This window comes from Arachis ipaensis, chromosome B01, assembly GCF_000816755.2.
Source record: "Arachis ipaensis cultivar K30076 chromosome B01, Araip1.1, whole genome shotgun sequence".
NCBI lineage: Eukaryota > Viridiplantae > Streptophyta > Magnoliopsida > Fabales > Fabaceae > Arachis > Arachis ipaensis.
The window spans coordinates 130928417-130939280 of NC_029785.2; the positions used below are offsets into that span (position 1 = coordinate 130928417).

The 10864-nt window shown below is 34.3% G+C and overlaps 2 protein-coding genes across 2 annotated transcripts; both read right to left on the reverse strand.

Moving 5' to 3' along the window:
- On the reverse strand, positions 355-2356 carry LOC107614682 (transcription factor MYB111). The gene is made up of 2 exons (XM_016316828.2): positions 1820-2356; positions 355-1192 (listed from the first exon to the last, which is right to left on the reverse strand). The coding sequence occupies exons 1-2, from the start codon at positions 2080-2082 to the stop codon at positions 559-561; spliced, it is 897 nt and encodes a 298-aa protein (XP_016172314.1). The 5' UTR covers positions 2083-2356; the 3' UTR covers positions 355-558.
- On the reverse strand, positions 5251-10710 carry LOC107639014 (AMSH-like ubiquitin thioesterase 3). The gene is given in 15 exon segments (XM_016342424.2): positions 5251-5719; positions 5881-5933; positions 6521-6583; positions 6921-6963; positions 6966-6995; positions 7501-7563; positions 7660-7749; positions 7904-8228; positions 8418-8464; positions 8556-8661; positions 9299-9390; positions 9508-9708; positions 9840-9915; positions 10025-10089; positions 10378-10710. Coding segments are annotated over 15 exon segments (1407 nt in total). The 5' UTR covers positions 10477-10710; the 3' UTR covers positions 5251-5665.

The window sequence follows — 10864 nt, forward strand, 5'->3', positions numbered from 1 at the left end:
TAAAAACTAGAGTGTCCGATTTCAATGTTAAAGAATTTTTAATTTTCAAAAACACAAATTGAATCTTCTAATTCGTGATCTTTTGTTAAAAAAATTAAACAATATAAAAAAAATGAAGATCTCAAACTCACGATCTTTAAGTGAGTATAGAGAGATTATCTCATTTGAGTTATAACTCGTCAATAATCTCTCTACTCTCACATAGAAGTTTAGGTTCAAGTCTCACTCTTAATTTTAGAAAAAAAAAAAAAAACGCCTGAAATTGCCTAAAAGAAACTAAAACTTTATTATTTTCGAACACAAAATAGTGTATTCCCAAAATCATAAAGAGGACAAAATTTAGACAATTTCCAGCACAAAATAAAAGACAATAGAAAACACCCCTTAATTATGTCTCATATTATAACAGCTTTCTAAACAAGAAACCTTAACATCATTTGTGGAACATATATAACACACTAATACATGCATGCATACATAATACACCTTTATTGACTTCTTGACGACAAAATGATTACATGAATGACCATGAAAGTAATGTTTAGGTAAATACAATTTTTACCTACCCCATAAGGTAGTAGGGATCTGATCTTGTTCAAAAAGGTCCCATTGATTATTATTATAGGATTGAACACTGCCACTTGCCAAATGGATATCATGATGATGATGATGATGCCAATCATACACAGAACTCACAGAAGAAGAAGAACAAGAAGAAGAACTTGGAGGTGTAGTAGCACTAGTAGTGTTCCAATCACTAACACTCTTGTTCTCCTCTTCATCATTTTCATTATTATTATCACCATAGTTTACAAGCATACCACCCTCAAACATGTAACTAAGTTTCATAATTTCATCATCTAACCATTCATATGCTCCCAACTCCTCATCATTAAAAGCTTCATGATCATCATGATCACCATTATTCTTTTGAATGCTTTGTTGTACTTGTTGAAGCATTATCACCTCTTTTGTGTCCCTTAATTCTAAGTTCTTATTAGGTGCAGTAGATCGAGTAGGTGCTCTTCTCTTGGAAGCTTTTAATGCAGCAATGTCAATGGTGGGAGGGAAGGAGGAATAATCATTCAAAGATTTCATGAAGCAATAAATTTTCCTCCTGAGATGAGAGTTCCAATAGTTCTTTATCTCATTGTCTGTTCTTCCTGGTAAATGCCCTGCTATCACTGACCACCTACAATTATTACATACCAAACAAAACATCATCAAAATAGAATTAACTATTTCCCACTCAGATACAAGAAACCACTTTGGTAAATTATGATTTGTTCATTTCTTTACAACTATAAACACATGCTAATTTGCATACCCTCCTGCATTAACATTAGCTTATGGTGGTTGGTTATTAACTTATTATTAGAACTTACAACTGAGAAAATTTTAACTTTGGAAAAATTATCATTTTATTATCAGTTTTGATTAATTTAATGTTTCATATTAGTCTTAGCTAGGAATATAATTGATGCTTCTTTTCCACCATATCAGATTCCTTCTATATGTGTAGTGCTAGCTTCTATGGATTCACTCAAAGCTAGCTAATTAAGCATATCACTATTATATTCGTGTATCATCAGACTAAACTGTTACAATAAACTGTTATGATAGTAATTTTTCATGCATGTTTTGAACAGCAATGATAATATAAAATAATTAAGGAAAGGGAATAGAAAACTAGTAGAAGTAGTATTGTAATTAAAGGGCGAAAATTCACAAACATTTATCTTTAGGTATTAAATAACAATTTAATTAAACATATCAACTTTTGATTAGAGAGAGGCAGCATATATATATATATATATACCTATTACCAAGAACAGCATGCAACTTGACAATGATCTCTTCCTCTTGGGGAGTGATGTTGCCTCTCTTGACATCTGATCTGAGGTAGTTTATCCATCTGAGTCTGCAACTCTTACCACACCTTAAGAGTCCAGCATTCTTGGGCAACGACCTCCATGAACCCTCCCCATGTTCTTCTATGTATTGAGTCAATATCCTATCTTCTTCAGCTGTCCATCTTCCTCTCTTCAACCCCACTTTCTCACAGCATGGAGCTCTTCCCATCGTTGATGATTATATGCTAACAACACCTACCAATAGAGTGATGATAGTAGTTGCTTCATGCAAATGCAATGGAACTATATATATATATATATATGCATAGTGTGAGCTACTAGCTACAATGTTGACGTTTCTACTTTGGTAAGTAGGTAAGTAAGTTACATAATAACTCAGAAGGATGAATAATATAATGCAAGTGCTACAGTAGTACAGTGTCTTAGGTTGAATTTGTCAGAGAGATGCATAACAAATGATGATAGAGTTTGTTCCAAGCAATGTAGTAAGTAAGTAAGTAAGTAAGTAGTGTAAGAGTTAACCAACTTGGGTTGGTCGAGTGGTCAGCTCACTTGTCCGCTTAAGCAAGTGTCGGAGGTTCGAATCCTGCCTTGTGCATGCAGCAATCCATTGGCCAGCGACAGACCCTTAGATGGAGCTCAGATCCGCGACGGATTAGTCCTTGACCTGTCGGATTGGGGGATATCGTGGTCAACTAAAAAAAAAAGTAGTGTAACGGTTTTCATTTTCATGAGAGGATTGGGTTACTAAACTACTTACTACTACTATAGCCACTTTGCCACCACAAGATCAACTTATAAAAACCGTATTTGTTACGGTTATATATTTATTATTACCCCCTAGAGGCCCTCCTCCTTGTCAGAGTAATAAATGGGGTTTCAATATTCAATTCATTCCATGCAGTTATGCACATACATATATCAAACCTACTATATATGTTTATAACTTAAATACTATACAGTATACACACACATACATACACCTTCTTTGTCTGCTTATTTATATACATGTCCAACTTTTCTGGTTTCTCTCAAGTACATTAATATTTGTTATGATCAATACAATTTACAATTTAGAACGAAATAATATAGTGTTCATTTTGAACTTAATTAAAATGCAAGCTATCACTAGTTAAATTAAGAATGTTATTGTATGTACAATGTACTAGTTAATAAATAAAGGTTAGAACTTAGAAGATGCTTGCATGTGTGATTATTCATACACAGATACTACGTATGTGTTTGAAATCACTTATCATGATACCATGTCTTAGTCCAAATTTTATTGGTTAGTCAGGCATGAATATAGTAATATTGATGAAAACTAAGGTGCAGTTAATTTCATGTGAAGTTGATAATTGAGAGTTAGATAAAAATTTAGTCAAATCAATCAAATCATTTAACTGCTCTCAGCTATCAATTTCACGTGAAGTCGACTGCACTTGAATTTTCACCATAAATGTTTAAACATGACATTGTTGTGTTGAATAATGATGATAGAAAATGCTTTATTTTTTTTTTTAACTAGAAAATGATCGCAGTTACATGCTATATTGAATTCTTGTCGAGTCTTTACACTCTAGGTAATAGTTAGCATCAAACGATTGTTTTTCCCTCTAAGATTTTATTGTTCGTTCCTTGTAAGATTCGCTGCAGAGGAATAGATACATTCTTCTGACATATTTGTCGGAAATAATTAACTACTGAAATGAAGTACCTATAGACAAAGCTGGAAAAAAAAAATGAAAATAGGACCCTTCCTTCAATAGGTCCACTTCTTTTAAACTTCCATTCTGATTTATAGTTTACGTTCATAATTTATAGTTATGAATTGATGTTATTAGATCACAAGATAAATTAATTTCTACCTAATATGGTATTTAAAATAAAATAGGATTTGTAGTAAAAGTTATGAATTTACTTCACTCATACTAATCTAATATTTTTCATGAGTACGTATTTTAGATTGAAGGCAGTGCGAAATGTTTAAAGTGAACAAGTTTCTTGGTGAATGTGTCAACATCAATAACATTTTGTTCGTGGCAACTACATTTAATGATATATATGGTGAGGGATATGGTTGTGATATTGCCCTTTTGATTCTCTAAAGAATTTCGGTGTGTATGTTTATCCTTCAGAGTTCAGAGACTCTAGTCAACATTGAGTAACACAAGCGTATACAACTAAGTTAGAAAGGATTTAACATTAATATACTCAAATAGCATAAGAGTTGGATAAAAGAATTAAATGCGTAGAATACGGATGCAACCGTGTGACATGTATTCGGTATTCCATTCCAAATCCAGCAGTGAGTAGTAGTGAGTAGTGACCCTACAACCACTCTGTCGTAGTAATTGCTGTGCCATGAGTTATTTATTTATTTTTATATTAGGTAACACAACAACACAAGTGGAGGAGGAGACAACCGACCACTTGCTATTTACTATTTAGTTGTGGAGTCGTTGCAAGTCGTTCTTTGAATTTTCATCCCTTGCATTGGGTCAGTTTATTTTGTGACAGGTGAAAACGTTTCAGCAAAAAGACAAATGCTGATCTAGTAAGTGGAACAAAATGCAGTGAGCCTAAGCGACCGTAAAATAATTTGTGCTTGGGGTATGTGGTCTTCAGTTTTAATCCACATGCAAGTAGTTGTTTGATGATTAATGATGAGTCAATTCTTCGAGGTGGTTAACAAAATCTTAGCCTTTCTTCTCCTTAGCTGAAAAAGAAATTGTGGGGCACAATTCGTATGAACGCTCTATTTATACTATAAATAGTAAAATGAATGGTTTCTAGTAGTGTCTAGATTCTAAATTTGGGGGAAGTTCATCTGGACCATTAGATATATTAGGGTGCCTTTGTTTCTAAGAACAGGACAGGACAAGACACTGATAGAGAGACACAAAATTTTGTGTTCTTGTATTCTGTTTGGTGATAAACTAAAACAAATTATGAAAATCCAATTTATTTTCATTTTTTTTCATTCAAAAAATTTGAAATGAAAAATATAATAATAAAAAATATAATTATAAAAAATTAACAAAAATAATGAAAGAAAAAATAAAAAATAAATTGTATCTCTTGTTAGTGTCTCCGTGTCCTTCCTGTCAGAATTGACACAAAATATACTAATTCAGTGTCTCTGAACATATTGTCTCTGCCTATATCTCCTCTGCCAAACACAATTTTGTGTCTCTGTATCCCTGTCTCAGTGTCCTGTCTCTATAAACAATCGCAGCCTTATTTCTCTTAAATTTATAAGCATTGATGAGTAATCACCACCTCTTAGGAGTGGGCCCAATCCCATTTGAATATTAGTTGTAGCGAAATTCATGAATCATGATAAACATATCTATCTTGTTAATACACTTCGGTGTTGCCAGTAGCCATGGGGGCATATATCAATAACTAAGCACAGATGAAAATGTTATATTAACAATAACAAATCCATGTTACACTTCTCACTTCTTCACCTGTGTAATACAAAATCACTATCTTCTAACTCGTATAATACAAAATCATGGGGTTGGGAATGGTAAATTTGGTATTCTCTATCTCATAGTTCATAGATACAAAAGAATCTACTAATAATAATACCCATGCAACTTTCAACATGGCGTGCGTGTGTCACTATACTTGTGATCTGTGAAGAGACACTAACTTATCATCTCTCTCTCAGGTCAACAACATCAAACTTCAAATTAGCATTCATATAGACATGAGAACAGTGCTCGTAGATTGGACTTCCATCCGAGGGCTCCTCATGGGGATGAAATCCTCGTTGTTGGCAGTTACGAATTACAGACACACCCCCTGGATCGGATAGATGAAATATGCCATGTGGACTGCAGTGCAACAGTAAATGTTTGATGCTTCAATTAGTGCAAAACGTTAAATAGGACAGTAACATTATTTATCTTAGTTAGTAGTTCAAGGTGGTTATTGTAGATGTTTCCTGGTTTAATTTATGACGAAAATGACATAGATGCAAGAAAAAATAATGTACCTTGTTGTATCTGTAGGGGCCATGACAATTGCAATTGCCTCCGGTAACATTATCTATAAAGAAAAAAAAATATACCGCCATTCAGGTAGGTAAATTTAAAACCTTACATGCCTTTGCTGACTGTACGTTGCAAGTTGTGGTTTTGTTGGAAAAAGAAAAAAGAACAGAAGAGCAGCTTATACTCCATATTTCCACAAATATTGCACTCCAAATTGTTAGCCTTGTGCACAGCATACGTAATTAAACTTTAAAATTTTCATACAAGTTATAATAAAAAGTGAAATGATAGTTGGTATGAAAATACACCCTGACCTTATCATGTTCGCTGATACCAAATACATATTTTTTTTCAATTTTTATTATATTGGGTTTATTTTTAAGTGCCTAGTCCGATTCATGCATCTTCATAATCAATGAATTCACACAACATACCAGTTCTCTATTAATATTCATGATATTTGCTCTTTTATCTTCTTTATCTGAAGTATTACAAACCACAACTAAGAATCTATTATCTAGCATTATTGCAACTATTTCTTTTACTCTTTCATAGCCTGAACAGGAGGGATGTACAGATTGCTCCAGCAAAATCTACAATGTGAATAGTCACAGAATTCGAATAATAATAATGCCATATTACCTGGTATGAGTAATGGGTGTGCAGGTCCACGGATGACATGAAACAAGTTTGTGATGGGTGTGTCTGAAATCAAATATAGAAATAAGATAAACTGGACATTTAAAGCTAGTACAATAAGAGTATGTTCAGGAGAAGGGAGCGCAGGGAAGAGTTTGAAGAGTAATTATGAGTTCATTTTACTCTTCAAATATATCCCTTCTTTCTCTTTCCCTGCAAAACCTCAACTCACAAACACGCCAAAGGATCACTAAAGAAGGATGCAAATAAGTTCTGCTATCTATCAAAAGGGTTTCTATCTTCAGTTGTATCTAACTATCTATTATTGGGGAAAACATTGATGGTTCAACCCACCATCAGAGCTAAGAATGAATAAGTGACAGTCAAGGATAATGGAGCTTACATGTATCCAGCCTAAAGGAAACAGTGATAAGCTGTCCTGAACTTCAAATATTTCTTCTTCATTCAATGTTGAACACTGAACAAGAAATTAAATTAGACATACATTGCGCAACTGAAAATAATTAAAATTACAACAAACAGTTAAAAAAAATCATTAATGAATCATGAGAGAATTACAATCTTGAGTCTCCTAATTCTAAGGAATACTGTATTTAGCTCTATTCATATATGTTTTGCATTATTCCATTGAGAATCATTTTAACTCGCAACGATAATCCCAAGAGAATTGGCTTAAGAACCAGTTTCCTTTAAAAGTAATTGAGAAAATCCAATCATATGGTTTACAGTTCCAACAGAGGTTTAGTAGCACTTTCACAACAAATGTAGATAAATAATCTCAGATAACAATAAGAACAAATTATGCAACACTCATAAACTCCATGCATCACAACCTCAGATCAGTAGAAGTCTCACTTTGTCTGACAGGATAAACTTGGAAATAGAAAAAATGAAGAAACAGTCTATATAATCATTTGAAACAAAAAACTGAACCGCAAGAGTAAACATGACCATTATCTTACCGAGTCTGAAGTTGACTCCTGCTTTGGGATAATAAGTGTAGTGATATGGAAAACCCTGTTTTTCTGTAAACATGAAATTACAAGCACAAAAATATATTAAAATTAGCAACCAAAATATTTCTAGAACCCAGAAGTAAACAAAATTATGACTTCTTTTACCAGGGACCCTGCAAGAACACCACATGTCTCTAAGTTTTTCTGTGTGTTTTTGGAAGCCAGTCTCAAAAAATCTTCCATCATTTTCACAGGCTGCAACACAAAGTAAAGTGAACTTATAATAATTTATTACCAGGTTTAAGAACCAAACAAACCACACGTAAGAACAAGTCACAATGAATGATCAAGAGAGTCCATGATGTGCTTTGAACAATTCCATTTAAAACGTAAAATAAATCAGGCTTACAATATGTAGGTGTTGGTATGTACTCGGACCAGGTCCAGAATCCTGAGAAGATTTAGCTGGTCCAGGCCTTGGATCTGCAACTTTTGAAGGAGGAATGGGGGAAGACTCAGGATACACCTGAGCAAGAACAGGAGGTGGCAAAGGTTGTTTGAGCAACTGGAAGGAGTCCTCCCTTGATTCAGTTACAACAGGAGAACAGGACTCAACAGCGGGATGCGACCATCTTCCATCATCCAATGAGAGAACCGAGTTCATTGTGGATGCAGCTGGTCCTTGATCCAATTCTTTAATTGCCACAATATCATATTGCCCAGCCTGATTCAAGCTGTCAGCATGAGCGGCAAGAAAAGTGTAAGGCTGTTATATCCCAGGGAAACAAAACTGAACAAACAACTATGACAATATTGACCTTCAGTGTTCAGCATTTGCTTATAATCAGATTCCTTTAAAGTGAAAAATCAAATGTTAATTTCTTTTTTAAAAAAACCAAACTATAATAATGAACGAGCCAAACCTTGAATCTTTGACGTGTGTCAGATCAGTACTGCTTGGATATTGAACCTGCATAAAGACATATATCAATATATCAAAATTATAGATTTTAGATACTTGATGTTGCTAGAACATTGCAAAGTCAAACTGGAGTTTTTACCTTAATTTCTGCACTAGGTCCAAGCCATTGGCCCCGAAGACCACTTGGCCCTAAGAATGAGTGTCTAGACAAAGTCTCCTTCTTTGGAGGAGGTACACTAAGGGATCTGCAGAACTCAAAAAACATTTATTGTATTTCCTCTTTCAACACAGAAGCATTTAAAACAGAAAATGAAAATATCTGGAATGTATGGGACAGAGCTTCCTCAAGTCCCAATTCCCAAGGATAATATGAAACATACATGATGCTTAAAAAGCAAAAGGTGCTTTGCACTAAAGGTCTGCTGAATACAGGATAAGGGACTGCAACAGCATGTAACCACCCAGGACATTGGACAGAAAGATTACAATTTGAAGAGTGAGCTATAAGAAGAAACTCTGCTATAATAATAATAATAATAATACACTCTTATTTGCTTTCCTATAAATTACTGTTAATTTTCCTTTTGAGGTAATCAGGGTAAACATAGACAGGAAGTACTTCCATCTGCTAGATCTGCCACATGTAATCACTAACATATCCAAGTGCACAAAAGAAATTTCAATTGCAGACACAAAAGGAGCAAAAATCAATGAGCATGGGTCATCCAATTTTATAACCTGACCAGCAAAGTAATGGTCTCCAGAATGGCCAGAACACCAAAGCGACCCATAACAACATGTAGCTCATAAAAACAGTCATCATGTAATTGTAACTATAGAAGGACCAAAAGAATAGAATATAATTAGATAGAGAACTCTTACAGTTTCTGAAACTGCTTGTCAATGGGGATGGAATTTGAAAATGAGACATTATTGTTATATTTCCATGAAGAGTGTGAACCCAATCCAGCAGACTGCAGGGTGAAATTAATAACAGTAAAAGATCATAACTATGTGCAAGCACATCAGAGCAAAAAAATTTCAACCCGCACAGAAGAATCATAAAAATTACTCTATCATCTACTACCCACCTGTCGAAAATCCATGGGGGAGTTAGAGCTTTTATTGACAGGAGGCCATTCCAAGGACGAATTTGCTGAACTCGGCAAAGCCATATTAAAGCTGTTTTCTCCAGGCAATGGAGCTTCAAGATGTGAATTATTCAATTTGTTCACAAGGAGTTTAAATTCAGGCCGCAATGCTTCAAGCTCATCTATTACAGCTAGTAATCTCTGTTATTGAAAAATGACATGCAAGACACAACATTACTAAATACTAAATACCAAATACATAAATTACTAAATTAAAACAAACACCTATCTAGTATCTACCCATTACAAAAGTAGCAAAGAAATTTCCGAACCTTCTTATATGCTGCTCTTTCATTATGAAGTGAAGCTTGATAATCTCGATGGTATGGTATAGTCTCAGAAACCAAACTACAAAGGGCAAAAATAAAGTTTACTAAGCAGAAAAAGGAGAAGGTCATGCCCAAGAAAACTGCAAGCTTATCAGTTGGCAACAAAGGAAATCCACATAACATGTTACCTTGAAAATCTGAGAAGTATGATATACAAGTCAACTATATTGTTCTCCTGCCGGTAGATACTTGCCTGATGACAAAAACAGAATGCATAATTGATAGTTCCTATATTCAGAAACCTATTATTCGAACATTTCTTAATGATCCTAAATATCATGTACTTGGCAAAGGCATAAGCAGAAGGTGGATCAGAGGGTGGGGGAAGCAAGTGTGAATTAGCTATTTGTATAGAAGCGCTCCTAAATGAGTTGCTAGAAAGAGAAAGATCCTATTTCTGTGGTTGGAGAAGATTCCAGAATAGATATGGTGGAAAAGCCCTAACAGAATGGATCAGAATCTGGATTAGGGAATAGAGTACCTGCTTGAGGAGGTTATCGGCGATACGATAGTAATAACGAAGGGGAATGCGATTGTCAACTTCGACTCTGCGAGCGATAGAATCCAAGTCGATCCTCATCTTCAATGGAACCAAATTGTCAGTGACAAACAGTTCCTTCTTCCAACTGAATTGATCAGCCTCTTTCTTTCTCTTTCCGTGAGTGAATTGAGAAGTTGGCACGGTTTTTGTCGTGTTGCAAGTTGCAGAAAAGAAGAAGAAGAAGAAGAAGAAGAAGAAGATTGAAAGTGCGTGCGTGTGAACCAAGTCGTTAAAACTCGTCGTTTCGAACAAAAGGTGCAGCTACGCTTTTTTTTTTTATGTTCAATTCATGTCAACATTGTGAGCTAAGGTTGGATTATTCAATAAAATAAATCAATTAAATTAATTTGAGAAAATAAATAATTAAGCCAATGGTTTTTCTGAAAATAGAAACTTAGTAATTAATCATTTATAATTTTAAAATGTA

Excerpts from the sequence above, each read along its gene's own strand:
- LOC107614682 (XM_016316828.2), bottom strand. The coding sequence starts at position 2,082 with ATGGGAAGAGCTCCATGCTGTGAGAAAGTGGGGTTGAAGAGAGGAAGA. Across the intron at positions 1,193-1,819 it reads CATGCTGTTCTTGGTAATAG|GTGGTCAGTGATAGCAGGGC; the intron begins GTATATATATAT and ends TAATAATTGTAG.